The sequence below is a fragment of the Denticeps clupeoides genome, chromosome 8 (assembly GCF_900700375.1).
Source record: "Denticeps clupeoides chromosome 8, fDenClu1.1, whole genome shotgun sequence".
Taxonomy (NCBI): Eukaryota; Metazoa; Chordata; class Actinopteri; order Clupeiformes; family Denticipitidae; genus Denticeps; species Denticeps clupeoides.
The window spans coordinates 15,660,461-15,681,928 of NC_041714.1; the positions used below are offsets into that span (position 1 = coordinate 15,660,461).

Below are 21,468 nucleotides of genomic sequence, written 5' to 3' on the forward strand. Positions count from 1 at the left end.
CATTTTATTAAGCTATTATTAGAACTACTGTAGGGTTAGATGTTCATGGATTTCCATTCCAGATGGGTCCTTGGAGTCTGAAAGCAGGAGCCCATCTGGCTGGGTCTCTCCCTCATCCAGCGGATCTTTTTTTAAACATGGACAGTCTCGACTGATCGCCAGATCATGTTTCCTCAAGCCGATTCTCTATGTTCATAGGCAGAACACACAGGCATACTGCTCTTGCTAGTTTAATGAGAGCATTTTGCGGATTTAAGATAACAGTACAGCAGATTTGGTGGGATGAGAAAAGGTCCCAGAATAGAGCAATGATCCATGGGCTAGAGCACTTTAATGGCTGTAGTTAACTTTCTCATTGGAATACCTGAATACTGTGTAGCCTTGCACGTTTTTGCACAGATAAACCTTCTTAGGAGGGGAGGGGAGGTCATCTTGTTTTTATAATTCACAAAAATGTGTTATGTAAATCAAATATGAAGTAAGTGACGATAACTAATAGATGACGTTGATTTAGTAACATGTTTTGTGTACAACAATTCTGCTCCCTCATAAATAATTAGAGCTTTATGAAGTGCGTCCTCTCGGGATCCTCGCCGCAGCTCGTGAAAGATTTAAGACTTCCATTCATCTTGACTGATGCCATATGCACTGCTTCATTCAGTCAGCAGGAGACCCACGTGAGAGCATCAGAGCTTCGGGAAGCTGGTAGCACAGCTGTGAGAATCCGAGCGAGATGTCTGCGAATCATCAGCCCTTACAGCTCCAGCCCTGTCTGTTCGAAAAAGAGGGCAGCTAAGGATTTCTCTCAAGTCCTCCCCAATCTCCTGTCTTCACCGTGTTCATTTTGCATTTCTGACACAATTCAATTTCAATTATGGACATGAACGTAAACGGGTTGTTACTGATTCATATCTCCATCTGGCCTTTGTATAGCATCAATAATACAGAACAGACGACATCTCTTCACGTGCCCTGCTCTTAACATGATGAATAATCTACCAGGAATAATTAATACTAATGGAATTAGAATAACATTCATTGAGCGAATGCCTGTTGTGTGCCATGACGACTTAATGAGTTGTGATCCTGAAAGCCCCGCAGGATCTCTGCTGAAAAAGATTCAAGCGCTCGCATCTACATGACAAAACTTGGAGCAGTGCTGATATCCTAATTAGATGCGTGGTGAGATGACAATTCCATTTAGACGCTGTTTCTTCTCAGGGGCATCAGCACGTCTCTCACAATAACCCTCCCATGCCGATGACGGTCTCGTGCAGCACCGAGTTGCGTTGTTAAATAAACTTCATCCCGGGGCGACATAAACTTCAGACAAGTCAAGGTGTCGAAAAGACAGTCAGTGAAGTGTGGCTCATCGGTTTTGCCTTCTTCCTGTTGCATCCTGTAAATATTTTAATTAAGACTCTTATTTACAGGATAACTGTCATGACACGAATGCACACAAGGACAACTCAGAAGCAGACCGTACGACACTGATGGGACCACAGACTAAGCACACGGCAGGGATATACACGGAAGAGCAGGGTTGAGGACACGTGGACAGGACCGACACAGACAATGGGACAAGGATGAGACTGAAAAAGCTGTCCTTGACAGAGTCTGTGCGGCCACATGGCAGGAATTCCCACGGCAGAGTGGGGTCATGGTAACCTGGAACACCCCCCCCCCCCCCCCCCCCCCCCCCCCCCCCCGAAATCTAAAGCATTTCACTGCATGTCATAACGTGTATGACCGTGCATGTGACAAATAAAACTTGAATCTAAAGCTCATCATCTGAATACTATGGCAATTCATGAGAACGTAAAATGCATGAAGTCAGAAACGCCTTCAGTCCCCTCGCAGGATGACCTCAAGTTGCCTCAAGGTATAGAGAGAACCTGAGAAACCCTCACAGACACATTTACGCAGGCGGAGATGGAGCAAAGGCCCGACAATCCCAGGGGATTTACGCACATGCAAACACAAGCTTAATACAGGGGCTCAAAAGTTCATGTAAGGCAGGAGGCCAGGCACCCCATTCGTCAGCTGGAGTGCTCGCCAAACAGCCTGAAAACATAAGAAAAGAGTTTTCCAACCTCATTGGACTTTTACTATGGAGGATTCGTCATCACTTAGTCACTCAGAGCCAAGAGATAGGGTGGAGATAGGGTACTGTGGGGCATAATAGGGTATCTCGGGGGGGTGTCCCCACACCTTCAGCACTCACGCACAAACCCGACTGTCAGTCAAACCTGGCAGCGGCAGCCTTCCGAGCGATTTCGAGTTTGTGTCCTCTTCAGGGAGGGCAGGGCATTTAGGGATTAATTCCTAAATCTGAGGGGTTTTTTTTAAGTCTTTAATACTCTGCCAGATTTGTAACATCTATACCCATAGTAAGAGCTCAGATTAAACATCTTTTGCGAGCTTACTGATATGGTTCAACCTGAGAAGCCAATGCCTGAGCTGTCAAGATGTAATCCCCTGTTAGAAACATCTATCCCCTTGCTCCGGTGGAGCGCGCCTCAATGTTGAGGTTACAGAGGAGGTCTCTTCTCTGGTACTTGTTAAAGCAGATTTGTAGGAATGGCAGGAATCCCACACCACCCCTCTGATACGTTCCCTCCACTGGCTCCCAGTAGCTGCATGCATCAGGTTCAAAATACTAATGCTGGCCTACAAACCCAAACATGGAGTAGCACCATCCTACCTCACAGCCCTTATTACACCTCGGCCTGCACCTCGTATACTCCGAGCCTCCAGTACTGCTCGCCTGGTCCCTCCATCTCTGAAGGTAAAAGGAAAACATTCATCTAGACTCTTCTCTGTCTTGGCCCCTTGGTGGTGGAATGAATTTCCCCTCGAGGTCAGAACAGTTCAGTCACTGAGCACCTTCAATCGACAGCTCAAGATCTTCCTCTTTAAAGAATATTTAGATTAAATTGTAATGTTCTTGTTGTCGAACTTTGTGTACAGAATCTACAACAGAGTGAATAAAATAGATGTATTCATAGTTGGGGTCCTAGTGAACCGGAATTGATCTCTTCATCGATGGTAACTTGAAAGCACGTTGTAAGTCGATCTGGATAAGGGCGTCTGCCAAATGCCGTAAATGTAAATGTAAATGTAAATGTAAAGCAGGTTTCTTAGCGCTTTCGCTCGTAGCCGGCCATTTTGCAGTTCCTTGCTTTGCCTGGAGAATTTGAATGAACTTTCCCTGGCTGGTGAAATACAAAAAGCTTTTCTTTTCCATTGGATACATGGGTGGTAGTAGCCTAGTGGGTAAGACACTCGCCTATGAACCAGAAGACCCAGGTTCAAATCCCACTTACTACCATTGTGTCCCTGAGCAAGACACTTAACCTTAAGTTGCTCCAGGGGACTGTCCCTGTAACTACTGATTGTAAGTCGCTCTGGATAAGGGCGTCTGATAAATGCTGTAAATCTAAATGTAAATGTAAATGATACATGGGATCACTTCAGCCGTTTGTGAGCGTTTATCTAAATACTCTTTTTAAAGACTCACCGACTGAATCTGCAGAATTACTTGCTGCCTCGCAGCACTGTTTAAAATAAATAATTGAAACGACACATGGAATAAAACCCAAAATGGCATCTGAAATGAGCTCTAGCCAGACCTTTTCTTCTCTGAGAGCCTGGAAACTTCCCACAGATCTTCAAACAGCAGGACCCACGAGGGCGGAGCTCAGCGGGCGGCTTTGTGTCGCGTGGCGGGCACGTGAGAAGACAAAGCTCCAGCGATGGGCAGAGTTCAAGACGAGTATGTCCCTTCATGGTCACCCCCGAGAAGAAGTCTCCTGCACCGGCGGGCCGAGTGAAGCCCGGCTCGTGGGGGGTGGGGGGTGGGGAATGAGCCGCAGGGCTGATTGGCAGCGTGGGAGACGGATCCTGTTGTGTCTGTGCCTTAATGGCTGTCAGCACTCAGGGTTTGTGTGAGGTTGCGTTTCAGCTCAGGAGGCGGATTTCAAAAGCTCTTCCAAAAACATCCCTTCAATCCGTGCTCAAGAAAGAGACAGAACGCGGGATGTCTTGGCGTGTTCTTTTCCCCCAATATAGCATCTACATCCATACCCAATATAGATGTAGATTTCACTCGAAACGAATTAATTCACTGTCCCACTGCTTTCCCGCAGGGGAGAACTGCGGGACTTCGGCCACCCCGTCCCAGGGTGACAGCCGCGGCACTAGCTGATCCCCTTTCTCTCCCCCTGATGACACAGAGGGCCCTTTTCCTCTGTTGTCACTTACGTAAGTCTTTTTTTTTTTTTTTTTACCAACTCCAACATGCCAGTGGAGGAGCAGCGAGCGGTGGGCCCGTGCCTGGCTCCGGGCGGGACCATATGGTGCCCTGTCCCGCAACATGGCCTCTCAGCACAGAAGGCCTTCAGCCTCGTCCCATGGAAGCAGAAGGCCGCCTTCACCCGAGCGAGCGGGGCTGCGGTGAGGCGCTGCGGCGGGGAGGAGAGGGAAGGGGGGCCTTTGTTTCGCGCCGACCGTGGGCGCTTGTAGAGTCCCTATTGCATGACAGATTGATTGCCCGCGAAGCATCGAGCGCCCACAGAGAGAGGGAGAGGAAGAGAGCGAGAGAGTGAAAGGAATGGGAAGAGAATGCCTGTGTGGATGATGGATTGGGGTTGTGGGTGTTGAGTGATCGGCGCTGCCCCACGTGCACATGAGTCCAGAGTCCCAGCCCAAAATGAGACTATCTGTCGTATTCCGACTGCAGCACCAAAGTTAATCTGTGTTTTTTATTTCACTCTTATTGATTTGATCTGTTTCATTATCTACCTTCACATTATCGCCTGCGATACCCACGACGTACAAAATTGTCCCCTGACCTCTGCTGCATATTTCTGGCATCAGTAAGATAAATGGTTGAGACAAACGTTAACTCAAAGTCTTTGGTGTGTGTGAATAGGAATCAACATGAGTGAGAATAAAAAGAAAAAGCAAACACACACAGTTGGACTACTGTATCTCACTTCTGGCTGGTCTGCCTCTAAGCACTACTCAGCCTGTCCAGCTGATCCAGAACGCTGCAGCACACTTTTTTTTCAACCTGCCCAAATTCCCCCACACAACTCCACTGCTGTGTTCCCTCCACCAGCTTGCTGTAGAACACGGCATCAGGTCCAAAATACTGACGTTTGCCTGCAAAACCAAAGAAGGCTCACACCCTCCTACCCTCCAGACCTCTCATCGCTCCTCGATCTGCATCTCCATCTCTCCGATCCTCCAGCACCGCTCGACTGGTACCACCATCTCTCCAGGTACTAGGAAAGCATTCATCTAGACTCTTCTCGGTCTTGGCTCCTATAGGTGGTGGAATGAACCTCTAGTAGATGTTCTAACAGTTGAATCACTAAAGATAAGAACATCCCTTTCTAGGAAATACTTTGATTAATTAGGCCTCTTAAAGCACTTTGGATAAGAGAATTTGCCACAGCAGAATCAACCGGTCTGGCCATCTGCACAACCGACCCGGCAAAGGGTTTTACGCCGGATGCCCTTCCTGACACAACACTACCCGTTTGGAACCAGCACCAAGAAAAGCACAGTCCCGCGAGTCTGTTCTATTTTCCCAGTCGTCTGCTGCGCGGTAATCGCAACTTTGAGCAGAAGCTGCATCTTGCCCAGGTGCCGTCTTCAATAATTCAACTCTACCTCGCGACGCGAGTGCAATCAACAAATGAATAAATATCGTAAAAAAAGTAGAATTGAACACCTTTCATACGTGTGCCGAAACACCTTTCCGTGCAGACAGCCGGCATCTGTGCTGCTCACCGCTTACGGCTTCTGAAGGGCTTGAAGTCGAAGGCCGACTGCTCTGACGCTTTCCCGTCTAACTTCTCTTTGCTTGCTGCGATCCAGCCTCACTGTCGCTCGGGCTTCTCGCTAATGGACGCGAGCAGATTGCGGGAAGGTAATTATCTGCGAAATAAACCTGTTTGTTTCCTTCCGCGATGGAGCGGCTTCAGGCAGGTACCTTTGATGGTTTTATTTAGGGCGCTGTCAGGCGTGGAGACGGCCTCAGCTCGACAGATCGTATGGAGGCAGCAGACAGATAACCTGTGCCAGAAGGTTCACGAGGGAGGGGGAGGAGCGGAAATGATGGATGCTCCGCTGCCGAGTCTGCAAAAGTCAGGGGGAAATAGAGTTGCCCCGATCTTTTGTTCTATTAAAGCGCAGCATCAATAAAAAAAAAACTTCAGATCCAGAGGTGGGTTGCTGGCAGTTTGCAATCAGAATGAAATGCAGAAGCAGATTTTCATCTTTTGTCCTGCAGTCAGGTTACTACAGGGTTACTACACCCCCTATGGCACTATATGCCCACACTCACACCTGTACTGTCTTCTTTCGCTGGATAACGCTGTAAACACTCTCAAACGCACACACACACCCCACGGCCTGTGATGACACCCTAACACAGACAAGGTAGTTCATCTTAGTTAATCTTCTATGTCATTCAAAATTTTCATCAACGAATGAGAAACGTAGCTTTTCTCAAGGATTGCAAGACAGGAAGCTCACACAGCTCACAAGGTTATTAGTACTGGATGAAATGTAAGTGTGTTAAAAGAACGAGTAAAAAACGCGGAAATCAAACAGCGTTTTCGTATTAAAACCAGCGATGCTGAAAACACGCCACATATTCAAAATGCGGCGGCTGGATCTTTTATTTTATGTTCACTGCTCATGTCCCGGCTTAATTACGGGTGGGAAAACTGTGTTGTGTTGAGTCGATAGCAGGGGGGTTTAAAGCGGTGACGGACCTCCTGAACACTGGGAGCGGATTACCTGCCAGGCATGTGGGTGAGGTGTGTATAAACCTGAATCCTGTCAGGCATAAGCTTAATAAACTTCTGATTTGCACAAGCACGACTGTACATTCACATTTCACGTTTACAGCATTTATCAGCCCTCATCCAGAGCGACTTACAACCAGTAGTTACAGGGACAGTCCCCCCCTGGAGACACTTAGGGTTAAATGACTTGCTCGGGGACACAATGGCAGTAAGTGGGATTTGAATCTGGGTCTTCTGGTTCACAGGCGAGTGTGTTACCTACTAGGCTACTACCACCACACGACTGAATCCCACCAATGTACCAGGCCAGCGTCTTTTGTCTAGACACAAACACACATGTGCTGTCTTAATGGGACAGCTCGTTTCATTTTTGACATGAACTGCAGAAAAGCTTTAGTTTGTCACAAGTGCACGTTCATTTCAGTGTCAGGTCACAGGACATTCATCATGCAAACTGGTACAATCTGAATAGGAGTTTTTCAGAAGAAGAATTTTATTAAGCACACAGAGAATTGGAAGTGCCACTGTGTACCTATATGGGTACAGATGCAGAACCCTTCTGAAGAACAATAACGGTCCTGTCCTTGCAGGTACTTTTTTGTACCTTTGTCATCTGTACTATTTAAGGCACAACCGTGTACCTGTCATGACTGGAATTTAGAATGATATTTTCATATAAGTATGATGCAGCGGTCTGCAAGGGGCAGCAGGGAGCTGGGGGTTAAAGAGCCACAGACGCGGGGAGAACCTTCTTACTCCACTGAGCTATACGCTTCTGTGTCTGTCTGTCTGTCTGTGAGGGTTTTTTTTCTGTCACTGATGTATTTTGCTTTGTTGTGTTTTGCTGCTGTGAAAAAATTACTTTTACAAACATGAACATCAGCCACTTTTGGGAAAATCTGTCAGATCCACCATCCATTCTATCACTATTGTGCAGCTGAAATCTAGCAATTTACAAGCATTTTGTTGGTACATTGGGGTTCATGTGGATCGTTTCCGTGTGGTGCAGGTTCGTGGGTCCAACTATGTACTTTCCCAAAATCGTGTTCTTTACAAGGTACAACATGGTATCACAGAGGATCGGTCCGGTACTTATTTACATATTTATTCACACAAATCTAATTTTTCAATCATTTTTAATACGTTTCCATCTCGGGGTGTCCTCGGAGTCCCCCCCCCCCCTCTCCCCGCGTCACCGACGCGCCGCCAGCCGCGCGTGCCCGCCGCGCGCAACCCTCACACACCGGGAGCGCGCGGCGCAGGCGACACGCAACCTGTAGTTCGCGCAGCCAGGAGCGGAATTTCTTCTACTTCGAGCTCAGACCGCGACGCGTCACGAGTAACCGATGGCTCGGGGGCTCTGCGGAGGCGCACGCAGATCACGCACACCGTGATCCCGTTTCACGCGGAGACGAGTCGGTAAGTGTACTTTTTACTGTTCTCAAGGTTTTTTATTTTTTTTTATTTTTTTGGGCTTTTGTGGGGCGTTGTGTCGTGTTAATGAACTGCTGAGAGACCTGTGATCGGTTTGCGTGGACGTCATCCAGAAACGAGACACGTGCAGACAGGCCTGCAGAACTCTTGTGTAACGCTGTCCCAGATGTTGCGCAGAGATGCTGTGTACGGTGACACGCTGGTGGCCCAACAGGTGACGGGGAATGACAAATATTTAACTCGGTGCGTAACGTGCATGATGGTAAGGGGACTTGCTTTTTTTTTTTTCCTAGTTTATCATTTATCGTAGAAAATGTAAATGGAGCATATGGAGAGGGCGGTTGTTTTGTAGAAATCTACACAGTGACGGTATAATGGAAAATAATTATTTTCCTCAATCAGAACCAGAGATGTCTGATCACTGTAATTAAGTAAGTGATGACTATTGATTGCAGTCTGTGATGGGTCAGGGGCTATAATCATTATCATTATTGGGTCCTGTGGGATTAGAATTTGAAGAACACTTTGTAGCCAGCTGGTGGCGCTAATGTGACAATCATAATTATGTTAATAATCATAAGGAACTGCGCTCCAGACTTATTAGATTTATATGTCCTGACAAATATGTCATAACTTTCCTGCAGAAGCTCTTTGTGAGCTCTTCATCAGATGTGAAAGATGTTGTTGGAGATGCACAGCAGCCGCGTGAACTGCAGTCCGTGATTGTCATTGTGAAACACTGCAGCACAGCACACGGTGACACAACGAATTGTGTCCTCTGCTTTTAACCATCACCCTTGGCGAGCAGTGGGCAGCCATGACAGGCGCCCGGGGAGCAGTGTGTGCGGTTTAGTTTCAGTCTGCGCCTTGAGAACCTCTGAGCATTTGTGGCACCAGATACTCATCCCATTGCCTTAAAGTTGCTGCGTTAATGACATTTAGGAGATGAAGAATCATATAATACTAAATGGGCAGTGGTGGCCTAGCGGGTATAGTAGTGGCCTAGCAGGTTCAAATCCCGAGCATGGTAAAATCTCCACATTGCTCCTGTCATGGGTGATGGGTTAAAAGCAGAGGACACATTTTGTTGTGTGCACCGTGTGCTGTGCTGTGTATGACAACAACCAAATAAATAAACAAATAAATAACTAGATTCTGATGAAACTGCAAAGCATCAAATATTGACTTTTAATGAAAAGTTATGCTGTTATAAGAAGTTAGAAGCTATATGTAGTGGTGGTTGGGAAGATAAAGGTACTGGTTATTAACTGGACTTAGAATCGCAGTGTGTTTTGACACTAAATAATGCATCTCGGTGTTTAGAAGACACACATGCACACATATACACAGACGTATATATGGTTCATAATCTGTATTTTTGGTGTGTGGTGTAGTTATTTCTGACCTAGATTCCTCCTCACGCTCGAATCTTTATTGTGGAGCCATCAAGTCGGCAGAGTATAAAAAGAAACTGGAGGAGTTGCATATCATTTTTTTTTTACTTTCTTCCCAGCATTGAAGCATTCTTCAGCTGCCTGACACCCCTAACAGTCTGCAGCGAGCCAGTTATGCTGACGCATGTCCATGGTCCTCATTGCTAATAACACCCATGTCCACCCTGGCAAGCCCACACCTCTCAAAAATTAGGGAAGCGTGCAGCAGTCTCAACGTATTGGTGGAGGTGAAGACATTTCCCAGGTTCTTGCTGTGAGAGGGGCTCCTCAGGCGCTCAAGGTCTGTGGTCCCTTGCAGATGTCCCGTGTCAGCCTTAATGAGTGACACCTCAGTGTCCCCAGGGCCTGTGGGTAATGCTGAGTCACTTCATAGTACTCCCCACTGTGGGCAGAGGCAAGGTGATCGAGGGAATTCGCTAACGGTTCTAAATAAATGAAACGTGCAGCATTGATTCTTTTTGGATAGTTTGATTCTTCATTCTCTTCTATACCAGCATTGTTTTATTTGAATCATTGAGAGGATGTATGCAGGATGTCTGTGTCCTTAGCTGAGAATGTTTATGTTTTATTTCTATTATTATATGCAATAGAAACAAATAACTGAAGGAAAAAATAATTCATTAAACCAATAAAACTATTTCATAGATCACATACATTTTCGTGCTGGTCCACCAACACCGACCAGCAGTGAGCCTTGTTCTGCAACCCTTATTACAGACGATGTATGTTATGGCATGGTGTGTCAGATTAAACATTTTAACAGCAGTAGGGGTACACTAATACGCAAATTATATTCAATGTTTAATGATTATCAGTACAGTCCATTAAAAAAAAAATCTAAATCAAATTTACCATAGACAATTATTTTTCAAAAATAAAAAAGCTTGATCTTATGCAATTGAAAGTACCATGGAGGTAGTTTATACTAGAAGTGTGTAAAATGCATCAACTATAATTCAGCCTCAGACTTAAATTCATAATTTGACTGGATACGGAAGGAAAAGGCGCTTGTGCACACAGAAACTGTGAGGAGAGAAATGAGTGTTCCCACAAGTACTGCAATGCACAGATAGAAGAAGAAGCCCTTATGGGATTTATTGGATTACCCTCCTTGAAGGAGGACATCATGGCCGTCTCTGGGGACTCGGGTGCCAGTACCCAGCATTCTCACCCTGTCAGGAATATTCAATTTGTGTGTTTTAAATCCTTATCTTTATAGGCTCAGGCACACACTGTAATCATGTCTCTTACAGGATATTTGACGGGCAGATTAGGTTCCCAGGGCGCCATGTGACATCAGCCCCCTCACATCACAGCGATTCCTCTGCGGTGCTTCAAATGTGACTCGTCTTTCTTCCTGACGGAGTCTAATTTTAGCACCAGTTAACTCATAAGCAAAGTTTTACTCCAGATTCCAGTTGGGAAGCACATTGATCCCCAGTGGATAGTCCGTCTTCTTCCCGCTGGGTGCCCTGTTCCTCATAAACATAAAGACTAATATTACACCTACACATTTCACATAGGGTTGTGAACCCCAGTCATCAGCAAACTGGTGTAAGGTCAAAAGAGGCCTCAGCATTTAAATAAAAAAAAAAAAAAAACAGATAAAACAAGAAAGACACACAGTCTTAAATGATAGGTGTGCATGTGACATTTTAACAGCAATATTTACACACCAACAGAAAGAGCAGGTTGTTTGTATTATCCACGAAACACTTAAAATCTTTATTGACCATACACTACTGAACAAAGCCCACGCTCAGCACAAGGCGCTGCACTCAAAATTAGGGCCCATTAGTCAAAGTCAAAGTAGATTTTATTGTCTTCTAAAATATATAAAGAATGAAGAGATGGTGAGGCTCTAGTTACGGCAATACAGAGTAGGTATATCGTCAGAACGACGGACATCGGTCGCAATAGCAGCCCACGCTTCGGTCTCGGGTGGCAGTTCGTGGGTTGGAACAGGTGCTGTGGGAGTTGGTGACGAGGAGATTGAACCGAGTCCCGAGCGGCGGTGGGGGCTCGGTGGGGGCTGAACGAAGAGTTTGGTGAAAGGCGTGGGAAGATTCAGCGCTAGCCTCTAAGTACTGGTACTGGAAGGGGGCTGGACGTAATCGTGGTCGTCAGACGTGGGGTTCTTCGGGGTGGGATGGAATGTCGGAGGGAATACGAGAATCCTTGTCAGGGACTGAAGAAGGGGTCGAAAACATCGAGGTCAAACCCAATGCCAATAAGGGGTACTCCAAAGTCGTCATCAGGGTCAAAGGGTATTCAGCATGGAACAAGGTCAATCTGAAAAAAGGCTCACGTCAACACAATGTTTTTTTTGTTGTTTTGGTCACCATTTCATAGTGTTGTGTTTGGGGCTTGCGAAGTCCTTCCGGTTTGCTGGGGTTGTGGTTGTTGGAGCACCCCCTTATATGATAAAAATGGGAAAGGTTGGTGACATTGCACACATTTTATAAGTGGTCAGAAACTTGTAAATAACTCATAAAAAAGAACAAAGTTACGTTAAAACCAAGCACACCATTGTTTTTCTTGTGAAATTACCAATAAATTTGATGTGTCACATGACCCTCTTCCTATTGAAAAAACAAAAGTTGGATCCAAGATGGCCGACTTCAAAATGGCCACTATAGTCACCACCCATCTTGAAAAGTTTGCCCCCTCACATATACTAATGTGCCACAAACAGGACGTTAATATCACCAACCATTCTCATTTTATTAAGGTGTATCCATATAAATGGCCCACCCTGTATATCACATATGTACATGGAATAGGCATAAATAAAAATAATAAATATCTATATACCTTAGGCTGGAAAGACATTTTGAGTGATTCATTAAATTTTAAATAAAACAATGAGCAACGTTGGTACATCTTAGTTTTCTGCCTGGTTCTCCAGCAACCTTGGCTGGCAACCAAATTAGATTTAAACTTCCCTCCTGTCAAAGCATCAAACACATCCAGGTGCATCACAGCATCACTCTTCTCCTTTTCTCCTCCACTTCCCTCCATTTTGGATACATGGATATATGGATTAAGAAGCTCTGCCTTCAAGATGTCAACACATGATTGACAAAGACAGTTTTCCCAATCCCAGCCCTCTTATTTTTTCTCCTTCCCAACCCTGAAGCTGAGAAACATTCTTCTGTTGCATCACAGAATCATGTCTCTTTTTACAGACCCAATTCAGCCACTTTCTCTTGGTAAACCACTTTTTTTTACACCTGGTACAACCAACTGAGACTTCAGTTTTACTCTTATTTTCAGTTTTACACTTTTTTTGTCTTCACAGTGCCTGTGCATCAGGGATCTTAGTTCTTCCACTACTCTGTTAAAAAAGACTCTTTGCTATTGCATTTTCTTGGATTTTGCAAGTTTGTAAGCTCTTGAATACCAGCACAATGCTTGGTTTATGTAAAGTAAAGAACACATACAGTATGTAAATGATAAGGCCTGTGTTAATAGCTGCTATATGTAGCATAAGGCAGTAAAATAGGACAAGCCGGCAGATATTATCTGAGCAGGTTGGACCTTCAACGTCACTTGTGCAGAACATGAATTAACTTTAGATTATTGGGAACGGTCGCTCCGTGTGTATGTGTGTTTGCACCTGCACTAGTTCATATGGAACACAACCCGTGCATGTCAATAAAGCAGAAGGGGACAAGAGAAATAGTTGTCATTGTTAATGTACATCAAAAATCTGGACACAATTCTATGTGTGGGTTGATGTCTGTGAATATGCCAAATCGAGGGGCATAGACTGAGCTTCAGGGGACAATTGTGCTCCTACACACACACACACACACACACACACACACACACACACACACAACTGCCTTGTTTTATGATGTGGCCATCATTGTTTGCATCCTAAGCCTGTTTGTTTCCAAAAGGAACCATTCCCAGCTCTTCAAGTTACTTTGTTGAGTGAGCATGGACACCACCAACACTAAGTACATCTTGCAAACATTACATAAAGAGGACTAAATATTTTAGCCCTTCCCAAGTACCCTATATTTCAGCATTTGAATCACACTGTGATAATTCCCATTACTGTAGTAGCGTAAACAAGTTATAAAATAAGTCCTGAAAGTGGATTACTATTCGGGGATAACAGTCTGAAATATGAACTTTTGCTTTTAAATTGGTGTGAGCTTTAAGCAGAAAAACAAGTTTCCCACAGAGAGGCACGACATCAACATCCTTTCAAGTTGGGCACAGCCATTAAAAAAAGGAATCCCGCGTCATTGCAGGTCTCATTACTGTTGATCAGAGGATGGAATAGTTTGTTGATGGCTGTACAGACATAATCAGATATTTTTCGGCATTGCGCTAAACAGTTCAGTAAGGCAAATCTGAACCAAGGCACTTATTTCTGGTTTTATATATATATATATATATATGCGCGTGCGTCAGTGTCACTGCTGGAGAAATATGATGTATGATGCAGTCACAACTGGTCGACAATGGTCAAGAGACAGCCATGGCCTCGGGCATTATGTTTTCATGTTGTTTACGAAGATGTCTCATCAAGGCAATTCTCTTGCCTTAAGGATGAACTTAGATTTTGACAGTCAGCGGTCACGTATAGACCTTGGGCAATGGCCTTGAACTGTACACAATGTGTGGTTTTCAGGAATTTATAGTTGTGTTGGAGTTAATCCACGTATGTCCACCCTAATGAGCATATATTAATGTGTCATACTGCATAAGTGTTCTTATTTGGTCTTCTGCATTATTATAAATGAGAAAAGCTCTGGTTGGGTTGTTGGTTGCTTATCCTTTCCTTGCACAGTAATTTGGTAGCAAATCAGTTTTTACGAGATTATTTTCATTCATTGACTGTTGGAAGAAGCCAACAAACATGACTCTGTGTGCAACACCTTAGCTTCAGCAGGGGCCTTTATATTCAGGAACACGTAGAGATGGAGATGAATGCAACCATAATTAATTCTAATGATTGATTCTTTTTTTTTCCAGCTTCTCTTAGAGATTCTTGAAACTTGACCAACCATGATATCGCCTGCTCCAAAAAGACCTGTTCTCCTCATCCTTCTCATTTGTGGGTAAGTTAATAAACAGCATATGCGCTATAATTTTTATGCACTTAGCTCTTTGTTTTTTGTAATAAATAAGTCATTTGGGCCACACACTTTTTCTATTATTTCCCACTTGTCAGGACGAATATTTTCAAGCCCAACTTTAAATGGGTGATGTCACATGCTGTCGAATTGAATTATGGGTACATTACTTAGCATTGCTTGCAGCAGGCATCTTTAGAATATGTAACTTTTTTTGCGTGGTGCAAGCACCAGCCAAACAAAGTCATTTCCATGTGAACCCTATGGCCAATCAGTTACAAACTCCAGCTATTATATGGCGAGTTAATCCGGCTGTTTGTCACAAGAGAGAAACAATGATTGGTTACCGCTCAGCTCCTCAAACAGAACATATGAGTGCATCTTAAAGGCAGTTTCACACAAAAATCAGAAAGCACTGAAACCCACTGTTGGCACTGCATGTCTGAAGAGCGATTTTTTTGGGCTGATATTTGTGCCAATAGAAACTGAACTTGAATTTAATATATTTTAATCAGAATTGCAAAAACTGAATTTGAACTGTTCAAACTGAATCTGAATTCCAGTGAAATTGAAACTGCATTTTTACTTCCCTAAAAATGTATTGCAAGTTCCCTTCTTTAAATTCCATTGCATTTGTGCATGTTTATTAACGGCATTTGTTAATCACACTTCCAGACTGGGGCTAAATGTTGGTGAAAAAAATGTAAAGCAAAAAGTGTCCACTTGAGATATATAGTTTAATTTCAACCGTTCACTTTACCTGCATCATGAATGTGAGGGTTGAACAGGTTGAAAGGTGACCAACACAAGTTAACATTGGCGTGTGCCAATTGGAATGCCTAGTGGACTTTATACTAAGGCATGAATCTGTACATGCATAGCTAATAATGGTTTCTTCTCTATTACATGCAAAAGTGTTTTTTTGAGTATTAAATGACACGCCATGCAACATGCAACAGGCCGCTTTGCTCCAGACTCTAGTTAACCTTTTTGCAATACATTACACACATTAGTAGAAATAAATTAGATCAGGCCCTGTTCAATATGACTAGATCCTGTGTGTCAGTGTTGTGAGATGTAGAAAAAAAATCCACCTTCTTGTCATGCGCAGTGACAGAAATGTGAGCTACGAACTGCACAATTTCATCCGTCAACGCACAAGCATTGCTTTAGCCATTGCTGTCATCTGGGTATTGCTAGTTATTTAGGCAAAAAAGGCAGCATCAATAGCTCATTAAATTGTTATTGGCCACATCTATGGTTTTTAAATGCGCTCAAACTGTTATATAAGTGGGCAGTGATGACTAAAGCAGTGCTTTAAACTCTTTAAACTCAACCATGCCAGAAAATCATATGTGCATGGCTTGTTAAATATATTTTAAGCTCCTGTAGAGCATGATGTAAATTTATTTAAAAAGTTGAAATTCACGGTTCCTCTGATCACAAACTTTTTTATAGAAAGCTTTCAGAAAAGAGAAAGCAAAGCAGTCAGATCTGGACGAAGGTGTCTTGATCTGATGAATCACGTTTTCTCTCACGTAATGTGGATCGAGTCTGGTTGTGACATACCACCTTCCTGAACATTTTTGTTGATCAAGTACAACCCTTCCTAATTATGGTCTTCCCTGATGGTAGCAGCAGAAAGCACGCTGTCACACTGCAAAGGCTCAAGGATGGTTTGGGGAACACAATTACCAAAATTCAACTGAGCATCTGTGGTATGTGCTGGAAAGAACAATAAATGGAGGCACAACCTCATGACTTGCTGCACTACAGCATTCCTTCTGAGGTCTAATGGGGTCAGGTCAGTTTTGGTAGCAAAAGGGGGGATCTGTGCAATATTAGGCATAGTGGTATGCCTGATTGATGTATATATAGATATTCCATACATTGAACAGGCCAAACAACAATGTTCTGATGTTTTGGAGCAAACAATTTTCAGAATAACCCAGCTCCATGCAGACAGCTCCCGGGTCTAAGCGCTGCTGTAGCCTCCAAACGCACTCGGATCTTCAAATCCGACAGGCAGTGTGAAACAGGCAGAAACATGCCTTTTTCGCTATTCCAGGCTGAGCGTGTGGGAACTGTTGAGTTGCATAGAGGAGCTGCTTCATGCCGCATCTCTCGTCCTGAGGAAGATAAGCTTCCCAGCGGTGATGCAGTCACCGCAGACAATGCTCGTATCATTTTTACTTTAAGATGTATTTTTGCAAAAAGCCCTGTTAGGACCGTGTGGAACATCAAGGGCCCCTTAGGTGCACACATTCACAAGTGGATAAATGGGAGGCTGAGCAAAGGCATTGGTGGTGGGCTGGAAATACAGCTAATCCACGCAGGGGCTCGTAGCAGATCGACTGTACACCGCAGGGCGGCAGGTGGGCGGGTGAAACCTGCTTTGTTTACGCGTTATCAGTTCTTATGGCGACGCCTGCTTTCCATGATTACAGATGACCCATTAAACAGCAGGGACACTGGAGTCCTTTTAATGGAGGAGAGGATTTGGGTTCCTCACTGACGGTGGCACTTCTGGGGCACCTTTCATCAGACGACCGAGGTCTGATTGGGAGGGTCGAAGGCCTGTTCATTTGGCTTCGGTTCGAGCCCCAGTGGGCTGAATTTTCTATGAATGGACAGGCCTCCCTGGGGCAGATCAAAGTGGAGTGTGTGTGTTGGCAGGGGGGTTGGGACAGGCACAGACATCACCACCCCACTGCCTAACCATCTGTCATACACACACACACACACACACACACACACACACACACATGCCAACACATACACAGACCACTGCTTGCAAACCTGCCTGTCAAGCAGACGAGCGGGTGCTTTTCTGAATGCACAGAGAGGGAGTGAGATGTGAGTGTGAAGGCAAAACAGGGACAATTAAAATGGTTTGTGGAGAGTGCCAAGGACTACAGTGCAACTAGAACCTCAAGGTACACAACCAGTCAGAGGTTTCAACAAACTTGAAATGTTGAAAATGTGTGTGTTATTTTACACATAACAACTCCTGCATCTGTGTTAACACAACTTGAGAGACAATAGCGGGCAACAGGACTTGAAATGTCACATTTCATATTGTGTATGTCACAGTACAGCTGCTGGAGGCTGTGCTGTACATGACTTTTAATAAATAAAGACATTTTAGGGGGAAATGGAAATTGGATATAAGTATTACAATTATTTTATTTTATTATTAGGCCAAATTTAACAGGGATGGGTTTACAAAGGTCCTGAAAGAATTTCAATGTTCAAACACGTTTTCTTTGCTGCTGTTGCTTCACTCATGTTTAAGATCGTCTTATGAACGCTTTTAATGAGTTTTATGTAGCTGCTCATGATGAGGTGTGCAAAGCAGTCAGAGTTTGCAGGCGTATGCAAACTTTTGACTGGTTGTGTGCTGTCTGTAAAGTATCCAGTAAGGCTGTTTTCACTATGCATGCTCAAGGATTCCTAGATGCCAGGAGAACAATGCTTGCCAAACTGCCCTGGTGGAGGAGTGATTATGGTGTGGGGTTGTGTTCCTAAACCTTTTGGAAAGTATATCCAGAAGCTGTTAAGGCTGCAAAGGGTGGGCCAACTTTTCATAAAAGTCTATGGAATAAGTGATGTCATGATCAGAGGTGGGTAGGGAAGTATATAGTAATATGATTACTTGTTGTATTGTAATATCTCATTTATTTTTAGAAAGAAAAAATACAAATGTGCTTGTTATGGTATTTCCTCAAAATAATAATAACTTATTAAATAATTTTGTAGTAATTAATTAACTAAATCAGAGCATACAAACTATCTTATATATGATTTTATATAAGAGCATACAAACTAGCCTATATGCTAATTATATGTTGCATTGATATCCTTTATATTAATATCTATATAGTGGTCTACTTTGGCAACGTTTAAGAAAATGTTTACAAATGCTAAAAGCATCTATATGAAAGACTGGGATTCTGTATTCTTCCTGTAACCTTTGGTTTTCGCACCGGAAACAGTCGTATCTCCTATTTTTCATTCCGTGTCTGTGCTGTGTGATGAGTTTGTGCTTTGCTGCCACAGTTTGTGTTTGGTCATGTGACTGTGTGGCTATGACTGATTAGTGAAATGATATCATGTGATGATATCATTGCCCAAAGTAGTGAAGTAACTCACAAATTTACTCAAGTAAAAATATAGTATGGCATTGAACAGTCGTGGCCAAAAGCTTTGAGAATTACACAAATATTCGTTTTCACAAAGTGTGCTGTTTTTTGTGTTTTTGTGTTTATGTGTTTTTTTGTCAGTTGTTTCTATGGTGTATTGAAGTATAATTACAAGCATTTTATAAGTTCCAAACGTCTTTTGATTGACAATTACATCAAGTTTATGCAAAGACTCAGTATTTGCAGTGTTGACCCTCTGCAATTTGCCCTGGCAGGCTGTCAATCAACTTATTGGCCACATCCTGACTGATGACGACCCATACCTTCATAACCAGTGTTTGGAGTTTGTCAGAATTTGTGGGTTTTTATTTGTCCACCTGCCTCTTGAGAATTGATCACAAATTCTCAATTGGATTAAGATGCCCCAAACAATCAGAAAGAGGCTTCATCAGAGAAAATTACTTTACGTATTGTGTTAACAAGAGGATTACTCATTACAGGCAGGAGTCCAGTGTATATAGGCCCAGATAGCATAGTATAAATAGGCCCAGAGTGTCCTATATTGGTCCAAATTCTCTATATAAAGTTTACTTGTATACACTGTAGTCGACCTTCTAGATGTAAGAATCTCAGCAACCCCACTCTGGATGAAAGCACATCACATGTTAATATATCCTTTTGATGTATGTTTCAGAGTGCAGCAGCGCCCATTGGAGACAAGGCCCATCTTCTTTTCTAGGAAAGTGTCCTCTGTTGCCTTATAATAGATACCCTGGGACAAAGCGTAGGCAGTGTTTTGCAGTAGGCAGAGCAAACAAGGCCTGATTCTCTCCCCACAGATGCATTAAAACTGGTTTCAAGTTCAAATGTAACTAAGATATCAGATCTGATCAGCCTGATTTGATGTTTACTACTTGACTGGTATTTATCCCCTCTCTGGAGTTTGTCGGAAAAGAAAGTGCTGCAGAAGTTAGCTTCGAATCTCAAGGGGCATGCAGCACATCATTTAAAAAAAATCCACTTTTAATGTGTAAACCTCAGTGCCGTCCACGGATGTGTTTCTTTTGCAGAAGGGAGTCTGGGAATGAGTCTGCGAATGAGTCCAGCAGCAGGGACGCTCACATGTAAAACACGATAGGTCAGCAGCAACTGTGGGCATGGGTCACCTGCTGCATGTTCTCTAGGCATTGTCTATTAAGATGCCTTCAGGGCATGTCCAGCTCACGTTGTAAACATGCTGAGTGTGGCATGGAGGCAGGTGGTCATTAGCTACACTAGGGTTTTGGGCTTGCATCACCTGGTTGCCAGGTTGTATCTCGGAAGTCAAAATTCAAGCAAAAAGGATGCTGAAAGGATGCCATGAAGAGAAAATATTAGTCCAATATGTTTATAGTATATGTATTATAGTATTATTTTATCCCCCTTTTAGTCCTTGTCTGAAGGTACTGTTGTCCTGTTTTTGTTGAGTGTTCACAATCAGGCTGGTAATTGATCAACAGAAAACTGTATTTAGTATGTTTTAAAGAGAAAGAGAACTGAGTAAGGCTGACATAATGTTTACAGAGAAGGAATCTCATCCATGAGGCAATTCATCATAGAAGAAAGGAAGAAGTACTCACCTCTACCCTGAATTAGCAGACTTTCTGCCAATATTCTATTGCCAAATAAATCAAATAAAATAATTAATCAAGTCTCAAATCTCTCTCATAAAACAAGGCTTGTTTTCAGAATTTCTTGTTCATTTTGGTAGCATTTTTTAAATACATAAGAATCCCTAGTTTCATTCAGGGTAGGGCCCTCATGTGCATTGCACACATTGCACCATTTGGTCTAAATAATGTAGCCGTTATTTAGTCGCTATTGATTTTAACATAAAAATTTAATTTTTGACACTGTGGCAAATGTGGCACTGTGGAGAAGCACAAAAAAAAAAAAAAAACATCTGGAGTGTCTGCGTGAGACACTAACTCTTTAGAGTTAGCCGGGCATGAAACTCTCTTGCGTTGGACCCTTTGGGGTTTCTCGTGCCTTTGAGCCGGGCTTGGACGTGATTTGGGCAGGTTGGTGCCACAGAGAGGATCAGCGAGCTGTGCAACATCAAAGGAGATGGCAGAGTTGCTCCAGTGAGCACCAGCACACCACACACTTCTGGTGGACTACACGCCAGAGCAAGACTGCAGAAGTGGAGCAAGTCAAACACATATGCACACGCACAGTCACCATAAATTAACAAATAATCACAATATTACTTACATTAAATGTAAACTGTTTTAGAAATTACAAATAAAAACTCACAATTACTAACAGTTGTTTACATCTTGCTGTGACTGTGTGGGATATTTTGGTGCATAATCTTGCTCCTGAGTTGACAACAGTAAGTGTTGCACATGGTCAAAAGTAGCTTCAGGGAGTCCTAACAGTGTGTTGAAAATCATTATTCTGGTTTATAGAAATGAAGAGAATTATGGCTCACAGCATATAAAACTGGTCCACTGACATTCTAAAACAGACAGGGAGACCTGGA

At 43.5% G+C, this 21,468-nt stretch overlaps 1 protein-coding gene across 2 annotated transcripts in view; it reads left to right on the plus strand.

The window, feature by feature from the left end:
* The first annotated feature begins 8,043 nt into the window (after positions 1 to 8,043).
* gabrz (gamma-aminobutyric acid type A receptor subunit zeta) overlaps positions 8,044 to 21,468 on the plus strand; it is a 30,279-nt gene continuing 16,854 nt past the window's right edge. The window contains exons 1-2 of one of the 2 annotated variants that reach the window (XM_028989466.1): positions 8,044 to 8,240; positions 14,702 to 14,787. In XM_028989466.1, the coding sequence (XP_028845299.1) occupies positions 14,735 to 14,787 (53 nt within the window). In that variant the 5' untranslated portion in view covers positions 8,044 to 8,240; positions 14,702 to 14,734. Of the gene's footprint in view, positions 8,241 to 8,454; positions 8,518 to 14,701; positions 14,788 to 21,468 lie in introns of those variants that run through there. The other variant, XM_028989467.1, reaches the window with a different exon arrangement.